Source organism: Primulina huaijiensis, chromosome 17 (assembly GCF_012295235.1).
Source record: "Primulina huaijiensis isolate GDHJ02 chromosome 17, ASM1229523v2, whole genome shotgun sequence".
Classification (NCBI taxonomy): Eukaryota; Viridiplantae; Streptophyta; class Magnoliopsida; order Lamiales; family Gesneriaceae; genus Primulina; species Primulina huaijiensis.
Window position 1 is genome coordinate 1,359,376 of NC_133322.1, and position 21,559 is coordinate 1,380,934.

At 35.4% G+C, this 21,559-nt stretch overlaps 5 protein-coding genes across 9 annotated transcripts; 2 read left to right on the plus strand and 3 right to left on the minus strand.

Moving 5' to 3' along the window:
- Positions 1–1,144: 1,144 nt before the first annotated feature.
- Positions 1,145–6,131, plus strand: LOC140963241 (uncharacterized). The gene is made up of 11 exons (XM_073422528.1): positions 1,145–1,447; positions 1,544–1,750; positions 1,841–1,998; positions 2,094–2,364; positions 2,455–2,718; positions 3,195–3,234; positions 3,334–3,590; positions 4,860–5,069; positions 5,149–5,306; positions 5,380–5,650; positions 5,755–6,131. Exons 1-11 carry the CDS (start codon positions 1,192–1,194, stop codon positions 6,021–6,023), a joined length of 2,361 nt encoding a protein of 786 aa, XP_073278629.1. The 5' UTR covers positions 1,145–1,191; the 3' UTR covers positions 6,024–6,131.
- Positions 6,132–6,637: 506 nt separating this feature from the next.
- Positions 6,638–7,336, minus strand: LOC140963243 (uncharacterized). The gene has a single exon (XM_073422531.1). It carries the CDS (start codon positions 7,334–7,336, stop codon positions 6,638–6,640), a length of 699 nt encoding a protein of 232 aa, XP_073278632.1.
- Positions 7,337–9,602: 2,266 nt separating this feature from the next.
- LOC140962458 (protein CURVATURE THYLAKOID 1A, chloroplastic-like) lies at positions 9,603–11,564 on the plus strand. The gene is made up of 5 exons (XM_073421375.1): positions 9,603–9,864; positions 10,625–10,722; positions 10,839–10,946; positions 11,055–11,126; positions 11,329–11,564. The coding sequence occupies exons 1-5, from the start codon at positions 9,726–9,728 to the stop codon at positions 11,392–11,394; spliced, it is 483 nt and encodes a 160-aa protein (XP_073277476.1). The 5' UTR covers positions 9,603–9,725; the 3' UTR covers positions 11,395–11,564.
- A 1,555-nt stretch (positions 11,565–13,119) lies between these two features.
- Positions 13,120–17,264, minus strand: LOC140962280 (BTB/POZ domain-containing protein POB1-like). 2 transcript variants are annotated; one of them, XM_073421138.1, is made up of 6 exons: positions 16,877–17,264; positions 16,005–16,151; positions 15,315–15,436; positions 15,168–15,231; positions 14,694–14,973; positions 13,120–14,308 (listed from the first exon to the last, which is right to left on the minus strand). In XM_073421138.1, the coding sequence occupies exons 1-6, from the start codon at positions 17,133–17,135 to the stop codon at positions 13,495–13,497; spliced, it is 1,686 nt and encodes a 561-aa protein (XP_073277239.1). In that variant the 5' UTR covers positions 17,136–17,264; the 3' UTR covers positions 13,120–13,494. The 2 variants fall into 2 exon arrangements, with proteins under 2 accessions (XP_073277239.1, XP_073277240.1); XM_073421139.1 differs by having other exon boundaries at positions 16,005–16,130; positions 16,877–17,263.
- An 821-nt stretch (positions 17,265–18,085) lies between these two features.
- LOC140963091 (uncharacterized) lies at positions 18,086–20,437 on the minus strand. Of its 4 annotated transcripts, none has more exons than XM_073422322.1 (3): positions 20,228–20,437; positions 19,268–19,400; positions 18,086–18,920 (listed from the first exon to the last, which is right to left on the minus strand). In XM_073422322.1, the coding sequence occupies exons 1-3, from the start codon at positions 20,389–20,391 to the stop codon at positions 18,864–18,866; spliced, it is 354 nt and encodes a 117-aa protein (XP_073278423.1). In that variant the 5' UTR covers positions 20,392–20,437; the 3' UTR covers positions 18,086–18,863. The 4 variants fall into 4 exon arrangements, with proteins under 4 accessions (XP_073278423.1, XP_073278422.1, XP_073278425.1 ...); XM_073422321.1 differs by having other exon boundaries at positions 18,086–18,923; XM_073422324.1 differs by having other exon boundaries at positions 19,268–19,406.
- Between the last annotated feature and the right edge of the window lie 1,122 nt (positions 20,438–21,559).

Genomic DNA, 21,559 nt, shown 5'->3' on the forward strand with positions numbered 1-21,559 from the left:
TTGTACATCAATTTGTACAACACAAAAAATTCAATTCAAAAATTCAATTTGTCAAAATCTCACTATTTATTGAATACAAAATCTCGCAATATAACAGTAAAATCTCGCGATATAATGGTTGTAAATATCCCTTAACGATATATCGGTTGTATTTACAGCATTATTTTAATTATTTACTTATAAATCATATGACCTTACCTGATTAAGCATATTTAACCTTCATGAAATATATAAAATACTAGCATTATATATTCTGCGGCCAGGTTTTAGCCGCCATATATAATTAGTCAAGGTGAGAACCAAAAATCAGCAGAATCAAAATAGCAGTGCACAAATTTCGAAACAGTCTGCGAATAAGATCCTCAAAGATTGCACAAGATGAAGCATCTTCTTGAATCATTTGACACAAAAATATAGTTTTGCACAAATTTTACTATTTTTTCATCTAGTTTTCCGCCATCAAGATTTTACAGACTAAATTTGAAACCGAATCGATTGAGTATTACTGGGGAATTGACCACCAAACATCTACTTAATTCTACTTGTAAAAACTAAACCCGGGATCTAATTTTAAAGGAAACCGAACTACTAACAATTTTCACCGACCGGTATGGTACTGTTTTTGCTATTTCACTCCAAAGCTAGTCCAGCCTAGTATGCATTCAAAAAGTTATTTTCTTGATCCCATAGGAATTGATTAGAGAAATTCCCAAGGTGCTGACGAAAATTCCATACAAATATTGAATTTTTTTGGGAAAGTGTGATCTTGAGATTTTCTTTGTTGACTTCCGTGGAACACAATTCATGAATATCCTCTTGCAGGTTACAACAGCACAAAGGAATCTTTGGCTACCTTCTACCAGATCAAAAGGTTCATTAATTCCATTTGGTGAAAACACCAACTGCAATTTGGATTCTTTTGTATCGTGTCAAAGAGAAAAAAATTGCTTGTTCACCGAATCAAATTCGAAATAGATATAGGTTTGTCACACATCGACGTGTTGACTGATTCACTTAACTTTTTCATGCAAAGGTTTCATGTCAAGAACTAATGATGATCAGCTATGGAACTAGTCCACAAGTGTCTAGCATGCAGCTGCATTGTGCTCTGTTTTTACCCCTATATAACATGCTGACACCAAGCTTTGGTGATCACTACTCTGCATTTGTTAATACTGAAGTGTTGCAAAAATGAGTCACCTTTCATCAAAAAGGCCCTCGGTTGTGAGAAAAATCTTGGTTTCTTGGATGTTTTTAATGGTTATGTTGGTTCCAAATACTAGAGCAAAGTGTTCGTTTGAAGCCATCTTCAATTTTGGGGACTCGAATTCTGATACGGGAGGATTTTTCGCTGCTTCTCCTTCGCAGCCTTCGCCAAATGGCATGACTTACTTCAAGAAACCAACCGGTAGACCAACAGATGGGAGGCTTTACATTGATTTTCTAGGTAAGGTTTCAAACTTTCTTGGCAAATTCGAGTTTGATATATATATATAACTTTGTTGATTGCCAAATTGATTGGTGTTTTCGAATCATAATGCAGCTCAAGGTTTGGGATTGCCATTTCTTAGCCCCTATCTTCAGTCGATCGGTTCAGATTTCAGGCATGGTGTCAACTTCGCTACATCAGCTTCCACCGTTCTGCAGCCAACTACGTCTTTATTTGTCAATGGAGTTAGCCCTTTTTATTTAGCTGTCCAGCTGAATCAGATGAAGCAGTTTAAGGCTAAAGTCGATGAACAGTCCTCAGGTAACAAGTTTCCTTAGCTGGTAGAGAAGTTTACAAAAATAAAGGCCTGTTATTTATTTTACATTAAAAATTTAAAATTTTTCTTGACAGGGCAAACAAATCTTCCTCCACCGGACATTTTTGGAAAATCTCTTTACACAATTTACATCGGCCAGAACGATTTCACTGGTAATGCAGCCTCAGCAGGTGCCGGTGGAGTGAAGCAGTATATGCCTCAAGTGGTTTCACAAATTACCAGCACCATTAAGGTGTTAAAAAATGTTGTCATATCATCAGAATTCGCACTCTCCACCCCCAAAATATACGTCAAATCTGATAGGCATTGCTCGTTTTTAACACACAGGAGCTCTATGCACTAGGAGGACGCTCATTTATGGTGCTTAATCTTGCTCCAATAGGCTGTTACCCCGGATTCTTGGTGCAACTCAACCATGAAAGTTCTGACATTGACTCGTATGGATGCATGATGTCTTACAACAGTGCAGTAAACGAATATAACTCAATGCTAAAAGATGGACTTCAACAAACAAGACAAGATCTCCATGATGCAAATGTGATATATGTGGACAGTCACTCCGTTCTCCTCGAGCTATTCCAGCACCCAACATCACACGGCTAGCACTTTAAGCCTAGATTCTCATGCTTCATACGCTAAAATACAAAAAATAATCCCGTGTTCTGATTTCTTGAAGTTTTCTGTGCAGGATTACAGCATGGAACCACTGCTTGCTGTGGATGGGGAGGTGGTTCTTACAATTTCAACCAGCAAGTTTTCTGTGGAAATTCTAAGGTGATTGATGGCAAGAGTGTTACAGCCACAGCGTGTGGCGATCCCCAGAATTACGCGAGCTGGGATGGAATCCATGTCACAGAAGCTGCTAACAAGCAGTTGGCATATGCTATTCTCGGTGGCACTTATTTTGATCCTCCTTTTCCCCTTAATCATTTCTGTGACATTCAGCCTATTGGTTAAGGCGCAAAACTTTTTCCACTCAGCGGTGCCAGAAATTTGTGCTGAGAAGTGAAAACAAGCTGATTTTGCACTGTTACTGCAGTCACCTTTACTTAAATAAATAAATTTCAAGATTATTTAACTTCGATTGTTACTTGAACTGATCTGTACGTCACCGATTGCCTTTTTCATGCATGAGATCAAAGTTTGTTGTTTTTTGGACATTTCTTTCACAATCCAATAAAAATAATGAGAGGATGGCTTACACTTAAATCCACGTTCACATATGTAATCTGCATTAGAAAGATCATTCCCAACAGAAACAATATTAACTGGTCACATTTTCATAAATCTTATCAAATCTCGCATCAACATTCCAAAACAAGACATCCTAGAATGACTAAATTGTCTGGATTCGTCACAAGCCGATAAGAAACTCAATAATTTTCTGACATCAACTAATCCCCTTAACCTATGTGAAAAAACTTGCAGCACCACAAGTCTGTTATATCTACCACTCATTGCTATATAAGTCTACAACATCTCTTATCACAAATTCAAGAAAATTCTAATATCTCTTCGTAAATTTCATATACAGAGAAAAAAAAAAAAAGAACCAGCAAGAATAAAGAATGAGCGTCAAAACAATGAAAGATATTTCATTATTATTGCAAATCTTGGTTCTTTTTACAGTGTTGATGGGATCTTTAATACAAAACACTGATGCTAAATGTGATTTTGAGGCCATATTTAACTTTGGAGACTCAAACTCAGATACAGGTGGATTCTGGGCTGCTTTTCCTGCACAAAAGCCTCCCAATGGCATGACTTACTTTAAAAAACCAGTCGGGCGAGCAACCGATGGCAGAGTCATCATTGATTTTCTGGGTAACTTCTGATTTCTTCAATATTTTTTTTGTGTGTGTGTATCTATACCGTATAATGATCCATTTCGAATTATGATTATACCATATTTGTGGTTCTTGTAGATAATCTGTCTCCAAGATTGTACATTTTTCATGCAGAACTAAAATTTCTGGATCTCATATTGCTACAAGTGATCTCATTTATTTCAATTATGTCTTTTATGACTAAGTTTTTTTCACATGCACACATACAGAAAGGCCAAGTGGTTGGGTTCTTTTTTAACTTTTTTGGCAGTCAAACCGAGGATATGTGAAGACAGTTGGTTGAAGTGAAGATTAATTGATTAGGAATCAAATATTGGATCCTTTTCAATGGTGATGAATATGATTGTACACAGAAAACCTCACTTTTTAATGTTAAGCCACACTAATTGAATTCTTCCTTGATAAGAGACTATTTGGATTCGTTAAACAGACTACTGTTAATGAGTAAATATGGTCCATAATTTGCTTGTTTTACTCCTCGTCTGGTTCCTGATTTGGGTCCATTTCATGGTTTTTTCGAAACTAACAGAAAATGACAGTTAAAAAGACAAAAACATATAGCTGGCTATAATGGAATTTTGTGGCTTTCATCATAAAGCAAGTCGTAAATCCATTCCCCGCAATCATCTAGAACAATTTAAGGCCTCGGTCTTGCATTTTGATTTTTGAGACATCCCTTGCAAAGGATTTTTGGAGAATCTTTGAAGGTGAATTTTATGGCTCCTAAAGACATCCCTTGCAAAGGATTTTTCAAGGATCTTTGAAGGTGAATTTTATGGCTCCTAAAAGTTTTTAATTAGAGGTCGCCTAGATTGTCCAAAGGCAAATTTTACATTTTTAAAATATCACTTACTTAAAGATCAAATATCATACTAAAAATAATCACTTAAAATATTTGTGACCTAAGTTCAAATGTTCGATTCTTAGGTAAATTATTGAGAGGGCTAAAGAATGAATGTGAGTCTGTGAAAAGTACTATGGATGAAGCACTGAATGCCCAAAAATGCGACTTTTTATTACTACTAATTTGCAGGTTACAATTTGTTTTTCATTTTATGTCTTGACGTGATTTCGACAACATTATGTATATTCTAGTTCATTCATAGGAGGGACAAACTACAAAATCCCAAAAAAGAAGAGTGGTATAAACTTAATGTTCCCCAAACCTCAGAATCACGAAACAGGAACCTTAATGTATGATCTTTAGCACAATGTATTATTCAAAATTTATTTTCTTGAAATGCAGCACAAGCTTTAGGTCTGCCTTTTTTGAGCCCATATCTGCAGTCAATAGGCTCTGATTACAGACATGGTGCAAACTTTGCAACATTGGCATCCACAGTTCTTTTACCGAAAACTTCATTATTTGTTACCGGTGTTAGCCCTTTCTCTCTAGCCATCCAGCTCAATCAAATGAAGCAGTTTAAAGTCAAAAGTGATGAGCTTCAATCTTCTGGTATATTTAAAAGTTTTATGACATTCGAAAACATATATTTAGTTTTATATACAAGGAAAATAATCGTTGTCTTATGCAGGACAAATCAATCTACCCGCACCAGATGTTTTTAGAAAATCACTCTACACATTCTACATTGGCCAAAATGATTTTACAGGAAATTTGCCATATATTGGAATAAGCGGCGTAAAACATTATCTTCCTCAAGTGGTTTCCCAAATTTCTAGCACCATCAAGGTAAAATATCACCAAAAAGAAGCCATTTCATAATGTTTTGCTGCAAGTATAATTCCTTAATTAAAATTTGTAGGAGATCTATGAGTTAGGGGGCCGAACGTTCCTGGTGCTGAATCTCGCTCCTATAGGCTGCTATCCTGCCTTCTTGGTCGAGCTGCCTCACAATGCTTCTGACGTTGACTTATTTGGATGCATGATATCTTACAATAATGCTGTGGTAGAATACAACAATATGCTTAAAGAAGCATTAAGACAAACAAGAGAAAGTTTAGCAGATGCCAATGTTGTTTATACAGACATTCATTCTGTCATGCTAGAACTATTCCAGCATCCTACTTCTCACGGTATTCAAGATTTTTATGGCCCCATTATCATGACTCTACCTTCTTCAAGTTTTAACATATTCTTGTTTAGGCATGAAGAATCTAATTCTCTGTTGTTCATCTAGATATGAAATATGGGACCAAAGCATGCTGTGGATATGGGGGTGGTGACTACAATTTCAACCAGCAAGTTTTTTGTGGAAACACAAAGTTGATCAACGGGAAGAACATCACCGCCACATCATGCAGTGACCCATACAATTATGTAAGCTGGGATGGAATCCATGCCACAGAAGCAGCAAACAAGATTGTGGCTGCTGCCATCCTCGACGGCTCTCATTTTGATCCTCCATTTTCGCTGAAGAAATTCTGCGATATTCAGCCAATAGGATGATCACTTTTCACCTTCCCTTCTAAAAAGTGTGATAAACATGTCACAGAACAGTGTCTTAGGCATTGGATTCTGTCACAATCGGAATATCTCAGAATTATACGAAATCAATACATCATTTTCACCAACAAAAGAAAAATGTTTTTATCAATGCACAAGAAATCCTATGGCTGTTTACTTCTGTGAAGTGACTCATCTGCCACGGTAGAATTATTCATACTAATTTTTCAAGATAGCAATGTCCTAACCAACAAATTAGAGTATTGTTTGTTCAATCTTGATTACTTGTTGTTTATGATACAAACAATTAATCACTGATCAAGTGTTACTAGTCAACCAGATTATAGTAATGAATTTGAAGGGCTGCATTTTATATTGTCTTCCACTCAACAACATTATATATTTAAGGTGGATCCAAAATCAAGTTAGCTCCGACTTCAAATCATTCGTCACCGGCACAGCAATACAGCACACACGAATTATCAGTCCAGGACTTTAAACATTATCCCGAATCAAGAATGAATGAGAATAAAATATTAACTAAAACCAACTAAATAAAAGTATGTTAACATGGAGAAAACACGAAAAAATTTAAAAAACCACTATAAGACATTAACTCAAGGAATATAACTTTTTTCAAGAACTGGTTGGGTTCTGATTCTTGAAGCAGAAGGCATTCTACTTCTTCCAATCCATATTGTATCCAATACTTCACTTCTTTCAGATTGTCTCTCCATTTTTCTTATCCTCTGTTTTTGTAAATACTTGTAGGCCAAAACCCCGAGCACAAGAAGCAAGACTAATCCCACAATTCCACCTGCTAATCCTATCATCCACCACTTTAGTCCCTCATCTTTTTTCTTATTCCTTATTGTTATTTGAGATGGAATGACAATAGAAAAATGGCCCTGCACTCTTGAAATACAAGTATTTTTTGCAATCACATTGCTGAATTCCAAGGTGCCATTCCTGTCGAATCTAACACATTTGGCTGTCAAATTTCTGTTTTCGTCAAATGTGACATTTGGTAACCGAACAATGAAGGGATTTTCTCCCATGATGCTGAGCCCGATTTCTCCATAGCTTCTTGAACTTTCTTTCGAATCATAGGCTAAAAGTCCAATCACCGGAGCAATAAAAGTGTAGTTAGGCACATTATAGTAACTGTCCGACCAAATTCCAAGATTTTGGAAGACTAAATCAACCCTCCTTACGAAAGGCCATGGCAATACTCTTGGTGGGATTTTGAAGAAACTGAAATGACCACCATTCACCCATAGAGTCCGAGCTCGAATTCGAGCAATGGAAACTTCCATGCCCGAATAATTTGCAGGTAAAGAGACATTATACAATATACCTGCATGATGTTTTGGGGAATTCGTGACTGCATAATCATGAAGGAAAGAATTCAATGCATCCTTGCGGTAGAGTTCCGATCCTTGAATATTTGGCAATAAAATCTCATAAAAAAACACCCAAATAAGGATCCAATGTCGTTTAGAACCCATCAAAATTTCCAAGATTCTCTCATCATGCCTTCACTTTTCACGTTTACACCATAGCATATATATAGACCTGATGATCAAACGTCTCGAAAAATTCAATACAAGGAACGATTTCTCTACAAAACACGATCTTTTTCAAGATTTTCAGCCAACATAAAAAAGACTAAAAGGATTCAAGATCACAGAAGATTGCAGATAGGATCACAAATCAATCAAACATCCTGATGAGGTGATGATCATACGTGTGGTAATCTCTCCTTGGCATTTGCCCAATAATTTGGAGGGATTTGTGCCGAAAGAGAGAGATTTAATATGGCTACAAATGCAACAATGGAATCAATATATTATGTGTATATATATATATTTGGTTATAGGAGGTAGTTGAATTGCATATCGTTATAGTATATTGTATATGTCCGCCACCTTAGCCTGGCACCTTGAAAAAGAATTGGCCTTTTGAGTTGTTCTTTGGTGTTGGCTATGTTTGTTTAATCGGTTGGATTAGTTGGAACCAGTTTTTTAAAAAGATCGGGTTCGGGTTTTTAATTTCAGGTGGGCGTCGGGTTCTTTTCCGGAACCCTTTTTTTTAAAAAAAATAAAATTTCCCCACTTATTAATAATTAAATTAAAGAATTAAATGTCTTTAATTTAATTTAAAAAAACATTGTATCCGATTAATCATAAGTTTTTTTTTTCTTTTTGTTTTCATGCAATGGTGGATATTTATGCATAAAATTTCAAGTACCCGACCCGCCCGAAATATGGTACTGAATTTTTTGTGCGTAAAATTTCAAGTAGCCATTTTGAAAATTTTAAAATAATTTTTTTGTAGTAATTACATTGTGTAAGAAATTAGATGATATAATTATGATTATTGATAAAGTTAGATTATACTTTTTATTATATGTCCTATATTATTACTTGCGAATATTTGATTGCATTTTAAGTGTAAAATTTGTTTAATTCAATTATTGAAGTAATTTTATATGTAACTTGGGAGGATGAACGGTATCTGTAATGAAGTCTTAAGTAAAATATTGTATACAAAAACTCTTGTGAGACGGTTTTACAGATCAATTTCGTGGGTTGAATCTCTTATTTGGGACATCCATGAAAAAATATTTCTTTTTATGCTAAGAGTATTATTTTTTATTATGAATATCAGTAGGATTGACCCGTCTCACAGATAAAAATTCGTGAAATCGTTTCACAAGAGACTTACTCAATATTGTATTTGATATTAAATTAAACAAATATCTCTATTATTAAAAAAAAATACACACACATTAAAGGTCAACTCAAAACAAATACATTCAAGGATCAAGGTTGCATTGACAGTATTATAGTATCTATTTTTTTAAAAATAATCTGAATTTTTATTTTTAGGATATTAAATTTTTGATTATATTGATTATTATTAAAAAAATATCATTATAAAATTTTGATTTTTATTTTTCCTAAATTAAATTATTCAAATAACTAAACTTTATTAGACCTTTTGCTTTGATTTATTTGATCCAAATAAACCCCGAGATGATTAGTTATATTTGTTATCTTACATTTAAAGTATATTTGATTAAACTTATTAAAAACAGCTTATTTTGATAGCTTATAAATTGTTCGGAAAAAAAACTTATAACATGAACAAAACACGTTCGGATAAAAAGAGTTGCATAGTAATTCATGCAGATATATTCAAATAAGAATTATTTTAAAGTTAAATTTGAATGATAAACAATACATGACTAAGAAATATTCCTTGAATTGGACAACAAAATATGAATGTGCAAAATCCTTCAACCATTTTTCCCCCTAAAATCCACAAAATATTATTCCATTTTTTAAAAAGATTTATCCAGAACTTCTTATTTTCCCTAAAATATAATTCTTTAAAATCTGAATTTTTTGTTTGAAAATGACCAAAAAGAATGTCTGACAAAACAACATTTTAAAGATTTTGAGGATAGACTAAATACAGTGCACCAATCAGAAAGGTCCATCTGTCCACGCGTCCATCAATGAAAATCAATTTCAATAATCGGAACAAATGATAAGTATCGTGGTCGTGGCTGACAAGAAATTTATCCGAAATATTTTTTTAACAACAATGAGATTTTTATTCTCGAAATCGTCACAATAGAAGAGATAAAAGAGAGAGGAGGATTCAAGACAGTGTCTTTGTTTGTTTAGCAGCTTAAAAATGGCAGCGGCATCTTCCACTTCCATGGCGGCCACCGCCGTCTTCATGCACCGCTTACCCGCCACCAAACTGGCAGCTCACGGCCCCGCCCTGCCTCTCCGTCGTGTCCCTACCTCCATTCCATTGGACCGAATTTCTGGTACTTTTTTTCTTTGTAGATTTCGTTTTATGTTACATTTCTCCTGTTTGATGATGGGTTTGCATTGCGTTCTTGAATGCACAGACCTTTCTTCCTAGTTGACCTTTTTTATTTCTGAATTAGTCTAAATCTTGGTTTGTGTACTTTTGATTTTGGAATGGTTTCGTTTGTGGATTTGGTGGGAATGTACATAATTTTTGTGTTTGCAATGCTCATTTTAAGAAAATAGCAAAAGTTTTCATATTTGAATACAGGAGGGAAAATTTTTGTTTTTTTATTATTATTTTATACATGTGTGTGTGTGTGTGTGTATTATATATATATAGGAATTTCTATATCCAAGTGCGTTTGAATGCACTTCGAACATTCCGTGCTAAGCATTTTTTTTTTTTTGAAAATCTAAGCTTGTTTTTGAGCTTTCTGCTATATGATGTTAGCTTTACTTATATATTCACCGGACGTCATGATCTTGATAGCTGAATGCAACTTACTTATTTTTCATACGATAAAGTTCTTGGAGCGTCTTATAAAATCGTGCAAAAGTAATGGATGCTGGAATTCTTTGTTTACTTTATCTATATCCGATATCTTGAAATTTTCATATCTCAGAATCCCATCTTTATACTCGTCAGTCATTATCCATTTCAAGTCTCCCTAATTCTATCAAGTGTGTTCTCTTTCTCTCTTAGAGCAATCATATCACATTCCTCTGTTTACCGTCTGATGATATATATGCTGGTCCCGTATCCTTTTGAAACAGGGTCCAGGAGGACTTATCAACTCCGTGTCAGGGCTTCTTCATCGGATGAATCTTCCCCAATTGATGCCAACGAATTATTCACAGACCTAAAAGAGAAGGCAATCGTTCTCAAACGTGTCACTTCTTTTACTTTCTTCCAACGTGCATATCACCAAATCATGCATTTGCACCATATAGCGGAGCATAACTCGTCTTCTTTTATCATGTTTTGCAGTGGGATGCTATGGAAGACAAGTCCACTGTGCTTCTATATGGAGGTGGTGCAATTGTAGCTCTTTGGTTGGCTACCATTGTTGTTGGCGCTATCAATTCAGTCCCTTTGGTATGTTTTCCAAAGAAATTTCACTCTTTAATCAAGGGAAGCCTGTTTTGTTAGGTCCTCTTATCTTCTACACTAGGCATTATCGTTTCTATAAAAACTCGATTACAGCTTCCAAAGCTCCTGGAGTTGGTTGGCCTTGGATACACTGGATGGTTTGTATACCGTTACCTTCTTTACAAGGTATGATGATTTCGTGATTATTCCACCTTCGTTTCATTTTTATATACTCCAAGAGTTGACCACTTTCTTCCAAGGGCATGCATTCTTGTAGAATTATCGCTAAAATAATATGCAATATGATTTAATAAATGAGTTTGAACTTGCAAGAAGCTCTTTTGACAGTTTCAACGGTTAATTATGTGTCATTGTTATATTCTTACAGTCGAGCCGAAAAGAACTAGTGGAAGACATTGAAGCATTAAGGAAGAAGATTTCTGGAGTTGAATAAACGCATTCAGTTGGGTCTCAAATTCATCCCATAATCATCGATTTTATATGTATTCTGTGGTAGAGGAGGAGCACCCGTTGTATTTCTAGAATAGGGTCTTGCTTATGTCTTCTACGTTTGTTATGCAATATGATTGTTTAATAAAGTTTCTGTTAATCTATTCAAAAGAACTCTAGCTTGATGGGGTTACAACGTATCACTGCCATCCAAATTCGAATTCCAGTCAGAACAAGAAAGGCGAAAAGGTTAATCACAGACCTGAAAGTCGAACAGTACGAGATAAGAACTACTCTATTTTGTAGTATTTAATAAAGAAAACCGAAGAGATTATACTTTGAAGGCAACAAATGAAATCCACTTGTCACAAAATTTCTAGAGTTTGTCGATATCTTCATCCTCGAATTCAATGTAATCATCACCAGGGCCATCGTCTTCTTCATATCAAGCCCACCGGCAATACCCTCGTTAAGCCTAGTGTTTTCAGGAAGCTCACCATAGGCCTTCAAGAGCCTGGCTTCACCTGGCATGTACTTCAAGATTACATCCGCCTTGTCATCCTGTGAAAATTCTAGATGAGGTAGACATATCAGAGAACAACAGCAATAACCAATCTTCGAATTATTCATTTTTCTGATGCAAAGGAAGACATATTACAACTTCAAATTTTATATCTATTGGCCTACTTGTAAGGATGTCAAATGAAAGTCTCAAGAAGTCTAAACTCAAAAGTCAAAACAACAAGATATTTAGAATTTAAAATATATTATTATTATTTTATATGATATACCGTTTTTTGAACGAGATATTGAACTATTTTTTAAGATAAATCGGTTCAATTACCCGTCCGGTTATGAAAGCAGTAGTGATTCTGTAAGGAACCCATGTAGTTTTTGTTCGATAAGACTTCATGAATCTCAGTCTCGATGAGATGAAGGTAGATTCAAAATATTTTCGAGAACTGGTATGGAATGTTATCATCTAGTGTGGGGAGCAACCTCATGCAGGATGATCTTTTGTGATGCACGTGATAATTATAGTCATACAATTCAAACTCAATAGTTATATGGTTCACCAACACATATTCTCCTATTACAGAGAAAAAATATCTTCCTTCAGATTGTGCAGAAGATCATCAGACAACACACCCTTGAACTCGAAATACTGATGATTTTGATTATCATGAAGAATAGGTATTCAGTATAAAAAAGAATAGGGAGATGAGAGGTTTTAGGAAGAAGTCGTATTTGCGCGAGAAATTCAAAAAGGCTTAAATTATTTGCCCCTTATGGTCGCTTTCTCCAAACATTGAAATCAATAACAATATCTGGTAGAAAACTGGTCGCTTTCTCCAAACATTATACGCATTTATTGTATTTGTAAATTTCTATATTTTTGAGTTTGAACTACAGTTAATAAATACTACCAACCTCCTAAGATAATAACATTGACTAGAATAATATTTACTATTAACATTTTCATTATTCTAAGCAATGAGTTAAATAAAGGAGAGGCTTGAGGAGTTTGAATTGAAGTGCTGGATAAAAAGGTCGAATTGCATTAAATAAAACATTTAATCAAAATTCAGTATTATCGTACACTCTTTTTTCAGTATTATCGTGCACTTTTTACTAAAGAAATAATAAAACTAGCCATACGCAACAAGTGGGTTAAAAACGAAGTGAGAATCGTTAAGAGCAAGGAAAAATCAATGAAGAGGTATGAATAAAAAGTAAAACAAGCGGTAAACATCATAGGAACGATGATACATTTCGAGGATTTGATTGCCAAAGCAGAATGAATCTCACGTTTGAGGTTTCCAAAAAACCACCGCCTAAACCAATACAATGACTCTATTTACAGAATTCTCATCAGTTGTATTTATAGAATGGCTTTCGCATACGATCCAAGTGTAACTTGTTCGCATGACAAAAGACAGACAGACAAACAGTTCCTCGTCCAAGCGAGAGAACAGACTTACAATATTGGCCCCAATCATGAATGCTAGCTAGTACCTTGAGAATCGGTCTTCCTTTTGCTTGCACAAGCAGAAAGAAATAAAATTAGTGTTAGGTTAGTTCAGGTTCTCAAAACGCAAGTGCATCAGCGTTTGATGGTGAGCTCAGCTTTGAGATGGAGTATGCCATTGATGAAATAAAGACTATCCTCAGCCATGAAAGAAGTCCAAGGAATGCTAAAAAGATTGCGATATCCGACTGCCTTTCCACCAGTAAACGTGTAGTTACCTTTATATTTGCTTACGTACTCTTCGGTTGGCTTTGATCTGGCAGCAAATTCATAGTCTACAGCGAATGATATGGAACCCTTCTCTTGCATCCCCAAGAAAAGACCGAAGCAGTGAAACGAGCTCTGCTGATCCATGTTGCAGTGTGCAGAAAGGAAGAAACCTTGTCCACCTAAGTGGAAAGCTTGAGAGTATACCCGACCTGATGGGAATAAATGGGAGCATTCCTCCCGTTTAAGGTCTAAGTAGACCACACACTGCTGACGCGGGACCTCAAACTCAATCACCTTCACGGGGCGGTACTTGTATGCACGTTCTATGAAGCGGCGACTTGTGTACGTTGAGTCCTCTATGGCATGTGTTCGCTGACGATGAGGGGCTTCAGCCTTGAAAAAAAGGGCATCGAGCACAGCTTTAGTGGCAAAATCATGATCAAAGTCAGTGCAGGTTAAAACTTTCCTCAGCTTCCTGCAAGTCATGTACGGAAAGCGTATATAACGACCCAAGCGACTGCATAGGATATCCCGGCGCTCCTCCTGAGTTTGATAATGAGTTCTAGTCCACTTCAGCACAAAGTCATACACTGCATCTTCCGAGGCCACCTGAAGATCGTCGCTGGACAAGATTGCCTCGATTCCAGCAAGAGGTAAATTCGTTACCTCATCCTGATACCTGTCCAAGTATGAACCAATTATGATTTATGCCTGATTCGCTGAGTAGATTAGTGTGACAAAAAAGAAAAAAAGTGATTTTTGAAGCTTAGCTTCTTTTTCCCCCTAATTTCCTTAAAAAGGGATGGCGGTTCAATGCTTGACCATTTTCTTGAATTTTTTTATTGAAACTCCTGAAGAAGCCCTAAAAACCTCATTTTATAACTTCGTACTTTTTATCAAACAAAAAATAAAACACCACCTGTCATGGCAAAGCAAGTTGAAAAATAAAACGCTTTTCTTCTACAACTTTATCCATTCAAACACTCTATATAACATATAAACCAGGAAACACCGGTACAACTCCTTTTTGAAGAAACAGAGCAAATGGTATAGGAAAAACTCACTTTGATATATCTTTATAGCGAGAAGCTAAAAACTGTTTTGCAGCATCAGTCAATGGCTGAACAGCATCGGCAATTAGAACACTGGAAGGAAGATCCAGATACAGTAAGGCAGACTCTGGAGTCATGGGCAAGTTTCTTAATAAACGACTGCAATGTCTCATACATGAAGCAACCTCGAATTTATCAGCAGCCATAAGAACGTCCAGTATGGCAGGAGCCGTAGTTACAGTTAATGTATTGGAATACATAAAATTCAGAAGTTCCATAATGGCAGCTTCCTCTGTTCCATTAGGAATGCAGTGAAGTTACGAGTTGTGCAGTTCCAGGAAAAAAAACAGAAGTGAGTGCCTAATAAAAGGCACACAGTCAAAAGCACTATATCCAATTGCAGAGAAATTTTCTGAAGTAAACGTGCTACAATCTTAAAACAAATTAGAAGTAGTCTTTCATGTAACTTTTGGCAACTTTACATACCAGAGGCACTAATTCTCAGGGTTACGTGTCTCTGCTCTGATTCCATCATGCCATTTGAGAATAACTGCATAAGAAAGACAAAACATTAGGAGCCAAGACTTAGAAAGAGAAACATATTAACAACTATCAATATAACTTTATCAATACCTTATAGAAAAATGGACTCTTAGCTGCTAAGATGGGAGAGCTAATATGTAACATCTCAACCCTCAGAACTTCGGAACAATCATCAGACAAATTTGAATCATCACTATTTGCAGCTTCATCCCCTGCATAAGTGACATAAGACATAAAACTTCAACTCCACAGGAAAACTCAAACTACGAAACAAACAGAGGTCAATGAACAAATTCTGATCAAAAGTGAAGTAACCAAATACATGCATTTTCTTATCCTGTACAAACATTCAACCACAAAGATGCCATAGAAATTTAAAAGGTATTTCAAATTTTCAACAGGTTTCCCCATGAACACAAGCATATAAAAGAGTAAGCCTAATTGTGGATAACCCATTTTCGGTAGCTCTTGATGCCTTCATACGAGCCTCTACATCATCTCACTTTCATTTTATTATCGAAGGTTTTATATCATGATTGAATTCTAACAGGCCTTCGAAGCAACTGCATTGCATATTATGCTGCAGATCATAGTGGATTCAATATCTTGAGATCAATGTTTCCAAACATTAAAATCAATTACAATATCTAATAAAAAATCGTCTGCTTCCCCAAATCAAGAAATTAGAAGGCAGAAAGTAGATCAGTTTAGCTTGGTAGTATATGTAAATTCAAATTATGAAGAAGGACGAGACGTCAGATTTGATTTTTTTTCCAGTACCTGAATGAGGATCTTCCATCATCCGAATCTCTTCTTCATCGTGATTCTCATTGCCCACACCTTCTTCATCATCTGGTTGCAGACAATCTAAAATCTGCTCTTCCGGGGAATTGTTGATATCCAAAGCTGCAAACGAGTGGTATATGTCTGATTAACATCAGCAAACCCATACCAGTATAAGAATGAGAAGTTGATGTTTGCGCAAAATTTGGTAAAAGAGAGCATATCAGAAAGAACGACAGTCGATAGCAGTCTTTCACATCTCCCACACAAACAATACAACCGGCAAAAATTTGTATGACCAACAGCAAAAACTGGGGGAAATGTGGGAAAGAAAAACCTTAACGTTCTATAACAACTTTTTGATTGGAGAAAAGAGATTGGACAAAACACAGAACTCACCAATAAATGTCAAACATTGCTCATAAAATGAACTAAACATGATTTGGCCAAATGAAAATGAAGGCTTCAAAATAGGAATTAACATATCTTCAAAAAAAAATATTGAATTAATATGAAAATTGCAGAAGTAACATATTTTTCTCCATGAAACCCAAATCCATACAGGAAAGTGTAATTTAATTTTGATAACCGTTGAACCCAGTTAAAACTTAACGACACCCAACTTCAATACGCAAACAAGCTGACACTGTACAGCCAGATATCAACGACGTTTTTCAAAATCCCGTATCTAAACAAGTGTCAAAATCAAGCTCAAGCTTCGCCCGAGATTCATTAACCCAAATAAGGCGGAAACAATCACGTCCAAAAACAAATTAGATAAAAAAAAATATGAAACCGCATAGTGAAATAATCACACAGAAGTCTACCCATGCTCAGGTTGACTACAAAACCAGCTGCAGATAACTCACCCGTGTCCTTTTTGACAATATCTCCACGATGGCGCTTGCTTTTCCTAGTCGCCGCCCAATCGACTAGGGTTTGACAAACCTCAGATTCAGCCCGGGAATCCGAAACAATCTCGATCCGGAGCAAGCGGTCGGAGAAGTTGCTGTCGTTGAAGGCAAACCCAAAGTCCGGGTCAGGTCCTCGGGTCGGGGACGAAATAAGGTCCGAATTCATCACAGCACTACTCGGATAGAACAGATCCATACCCAAATTACTCATCATCAAAATATAGAAGCCTTTCCTATGCTATCAATTGAAAGGCTGAAGAGAAATGGAACACAAGAAACAGGGGCCGAATCCCAGACTCGGACTGCGTCTGAAGACTGGTCTTTTCATAGAAAGTCAAGTAAATAAATACATGAATTTCTATTTTTAGCGGTAAAATTATTTTTATATTTATGTCAAGTAAAAATCCAAAAAAACACAATAACTCTATCGATATTCACAATAAAAAGTAATATTATTAACATAAAAAGTAATATTTTTTCATGGATGATCCAAATAAGATATCTTTATCATAAAATACGACCAGTGTGACCGTCTCACACAAGTTTTTACCTTCACTCTATTATTTCAAATTAAAATAATTGAGGTGTATAGACAAAAGTAGACCATGAAATATGAATTGGTCAACATCGCCTTCCCACCATGACAAGTCCATTTGTGAACAAGCTTCTTGCCCCATAATTTTTTAATAAGTGGATCAATTACCGCATTAAATATAAAAATTTTTGTTAGAAAAAAAGGAAAATTCGGGAAAGAACATAGTTCAAATAAATGGAAGAATGCAGCAAAATCCGGGAAAAGGATTTGGTGAACTGCCTGCCTGCCTGACTGTACTAATGTGATTGGAGTTCTAGCATTGGATATAGAAATTACAAAGGATCAAATTTTGCTTTTGGAATTGTGAATTATTCAAATCATAATATGGTGGAAAGAGATGGTATTGTGATAACGCAAGAAGATTTGTACACATGATATTGTATTATGATGATACTGATGGAGTCAATATTATATGCAATCTACTTGATGGACTATAAAAGATCATTCAAATATGGCACCCAAATCGAAGGAAGTTGATATTTACGATCTATTTTGAGTTAAAATATGTGTCAAATTTATTCACAAATGGGGTGCAATTAACAGAAAATGAAGTGTAAATATCAAGAATAACAAAAATTAAACATCACTTTCAAGGGTATGAAAATGGCATGTGATGGCTCATACCTTTCTATTTCTTAAAATAAAATAAAACTACATGCTGTAGTTCGAAAGGACAAAACTAAAAATGCATAAAGTCGAATATGTTTCAGTCAGGGAAGCGAAATAACAAAAAAACTCAATATACCGAGGATTGATCCGTCCCATATCTGGAGAAACTCTGCGGCCTATCACATATCGTTGGATGCACGAAAACTTATGTACTAGACATAATATATGTTTAAATCATACATCTGACGGTATATGCTACATGCCTATACAGTGAAACTTCTCCCTCCATAGCATAAACAGAATCTTATGGAGAGCAACAAAAGTTTCAACCAAGAATATCTTATGCTACATCTAAAATTTTACAAATCTTCTATCAGGAAAAATGATGATGGTTGCTGCATTACCTAGACTTACCCCTAGGTATGAATATACCTATGGCATTTAGCCGCAAAGGATAAATCCATGAATGCATCTCAAAGATTAAAATAGCTTCAGAATATAATTAAGAAGCATATTAAGCCACCTGCTTCATTTAAGAGAGTGATCTGTTGTGTCTGAGAAATTTTGGTAGCTCCCATTTACATGGAAACCCTTTTCTTTGACAATTTGGAGAATCTAGCTCGAAATACCAACATAGTATTTCAATGCTCTCTGGATAAGTCAAGATTAAATAATCATCCTTCAGCAACCGATGCATTGATCCAATATTTGTATCCATACCAACTCTTCTGGGATTTTTTAAGATGGCTCATAAAGACCCAAGACATGGCCATCGATACACCTCATTGCTGCTACCTGCTAACATTAATACCGTAAATCAAGTCAACTTTACTTTGGAAACTAAACAGATTCTTTCGATAATAGGATCAACACATATTATATGGTTATAGCTTGGTGTGTCATGAAAGTGGGAGATTCTCTCTGTGCCTGTGATTGTTTTATCAAAGTAAAGAGAAGTGGGTAACACGTGGCTTGAATTGGTCCTTTCAGGTAACACAGGAAAACCAAATCCTCTACCATTAAGGAAGTCGATTGGTCAGTGACAAATATGTCAATAGTTGTAGATAAATGATACATCATATAACGCCAAAGAAAACATGAAGAAGCAATTAATTCGAGAGATGAATCATTAGCATCATCACCTTTCCATGGATTTCATATTTGATAGGACCATCCAGTTCTGCACCTAAGTCCATGAGTTTTGACACTGTACTGTTGAGGTCAGTTACTGTAAATGATAGCAGAGATGAGTAACCCTTCAGCTCGACATGGTCACTGAAACTAATTAAGAGCAAATGAGTTAATGGGGAACACACAAAATTAGTGGTAGCAATAGATCATGTACCCAAATGTTCACAAACTGGGAAAAGGATGTAAACGAGTTGTTAGCCACACCAAATAATTTCAGATGATCTAATTAAGCTAAGCGATATTGAGTCTACAATCTTCATTTTGATAGAATAAATGAAAATTACTGTAAAGTTTAAATATTTATTTATATAAAACATTTAAATTGGAAATTACTGGTATATGTTGAAACTGAAGTTCGAATTGATAAAAACAAGTTGATGAATCAACCAGCCTGTTCAAGCTGGGAACTTGGATTCAGCATAACCAAACACCTAAGCAACTTCATTCGTTCTTTCTTAAGGGAACGGGTTGAATTCCATGCTCCAATGTATATTGTTTGAAACTCTAAAAAATTCAATAATCTATTGAAATTGGAGCGTGAGTTACCCAAGCGGAACAAATAAGAATAAAATACAGCTACTAATGAATTCATATACTGAATAAAAAGACAGTATTTCCCCCTAAAGCGCGAACAAATTATCCAAGATCAAAACCCCATCAGGAATTACCCAAGTTCCAAGTCTGAGACTTTTTCAAATTATCTAATTACCCATATCAAGCAATCAATCAAGCAATTTGGCAAATGATAAACAACAAAATTTTCAGCTAATAAAACGGGTTTCCTATTTACTGTCAACACCACCACAACTAATTATTCGGTAATCACGTGGTAAATATAACAAGCATCTCATGTTCTCTTTATTTGGTAATCACGTGGTTGCAGATATGCAATTGCGAATCAAATGAAAAACCTTGGGGAACGCAAGAGGGAGAGTTTGAGGGGGCCGGAGTGGAGCTCAGCCCAGCGTAGAGTGCAGACATCAATGGTAAATCCAAGGCCCTCTGAATAGAATCTGGCTGCTTTTGGGACGTCCTTGTGTAGCTGCATTATGTACCTGAATCTTGCCGCCGCCATCTCTCTCTGTATACCTCCCACCGATCGACCGTGAGGGAATATATATAATTATTTTATTTTATTAGCATAATTTTATTTTTATGTATTTTAATTTTATTTTTATGTATTACCCATTTTAAAAATTAAAAATAACGATGAAAGGATGTTCTTTATACGTATTTAATAATTTAAATTAAATTATAATGTTTTGAATCACGTGATGTTAAAATTCTTTATTATTCCAAGAATTGGGTTTAGAAATTTCTTGATTTAGTACATACTAAATACATTTTTTCTAAAAAAATTTACGAACATTTATCATTTATATTTTATATAACCTACAAAAACAGACATGAAGATCAAATTTTTGTTGAATTGATTGATTTACTCTTTTAGATTGATAATTTAACGCTGTATATAATATTGAAAATGACCAATGTCTCATTATCTATCTAATAACAGGGTCTCTATGCAATTTAAGTAGAAACCTTGTAGTCCTTCACAAAAGATTGTAATTTTTTTTGTCTCGCCGACTGCAGAAAGCCACTCAGTAAGGATTTCCATGGTAACATAATCAGGATTGCATGCGTGTTCAGTCATCTGATCCATAAGCTCCAAAGCTTTTTCAAACCAATTCCTTTGCTGAATGCCTTTGAAGGGTGTTTTTTTTTTTATATCTTGGATCCATGGAATCGAATACCAAGACCAATTCCTCAAGCTCTTGATGAGGAGGGAGGCGTTGTTGATGAAAAGAGGAACGTTCTGCTGTGCACCCAAGTCCATGCAGTACTGTTGAGGTCAGTCTCTGTAAATGATAGCAGAGATGAGTAACCCTTCTGCTCGACATGGTCACTGAAACCAATTGAAAGCAGATGGGTTATTGGGGAACACACAAAAGTAGTAGCGACAGGTCAAGTATCCATTCAAATGTTCATAAACTGGCAAAAGGATGTACACAAGTTGTTAGCTAGACCGAATAATTTCAGATAATCTAATAAGCCAAGCAATACTGAGTCTAAAATCTTCATTTTGATAGAATCAACGAAATTCTTGTGAACTTGAAACGTTTATGTGGTTATAAATTAAAACACCAATAGATATAACATTTAAAATGGAAATTACTAGCATATGTTGTTGCATTTGAAGTCTGAATTTATTTTTTAAAAAAAAAGAAAAAAAAATTGACGGA

Coding starts and splice junctions, on each gene's coding strand:
- LOC140963241 (XM_073422528.1), top strand. CDS start 1,192: ATGAGTCACCTTTCATCAAAAAGGCCCTCGGTTGTGAGAAAAATCTTG. Junction 2,365..2,454: donor CCAGCACCCAACATCACACG/GCTAGCACTTTA, acceptor TTTTCTGTGCAG/GATTACAGCATGGAACCACT. Junction 3,235..3,333: donor TACCACTCATTGCTATATAA/GTCTACAACATC, acceptor GCAAGAATAAAG/AATGAGCGTCAAAACAATGA.
- LOC140963091 (XM_073422323.1), bottom strand. CDS start 20,391: ATGGCGGCGGCAAGATTCAGGTACATAATGCAGCTACACAAGGACGTC. Junction 19,407..20,227: donor TCCCTCTTGCGTTCCCCAAG/GTTTTTCATTTG, acceptor GCTCTTAATTAG/TTTCAGTGACCATGTCGAGC. Junction 18,924..19,267: donor AATATGAAATCCATGGAAAG/GTGATGATGCTA, acceptor TATTAATGTTAG/CAGGTAGCAGCAATGAGGTG.
- LOC140962458 (XM_073421375.1), top strand. CDS start 9,726: ATGGCAGCGGCATCTTCCACTTCCATGGCGGCCACCGCCGTCTTCATG. Junction 9,865..10,624: donor TCCATTGGACCGAATTTCTG/GTACTTTTTTTC, acceptor CTTTTGAAACAG/GGTCCAGGAGGACTTATCAA. Junction 10,947..11,054: donor CTATCAATTCAGTCCCTTTG/GTATGTTTTCCA, acceptor ACTCGATTACAG/CTTCCAAAGCTCCTGGAGTT.
- LOC140963243 (XM_073422531.1), bottom strand. CDS start 7,336: ATGGAAGTTTCCATTGCTCGAATTCGAGCTCGGACTCTATGGGTGAAT.
- LOC140962280 (XM_073421138.1), bottom strand. CDS start 17,135: ATGATGAGTAATTTGGGTATGGATCTGTTCTATCCGAGTAGTGCTGTG. Junction 15,232..15,314: donor AGAGTCCATTTTTCTATAAG/GTATTGATAAAG, acceptor TTTCTTATGCAG/TTATTCTCAAATGGCATGAT. Junction 14,974..15,167: donor CCTGAGAATTAGTGCCTCTG/GTATGTAAAGTT, acceptor CTAATGGAACAG/AGGAAGCTGCCATTATGGAA.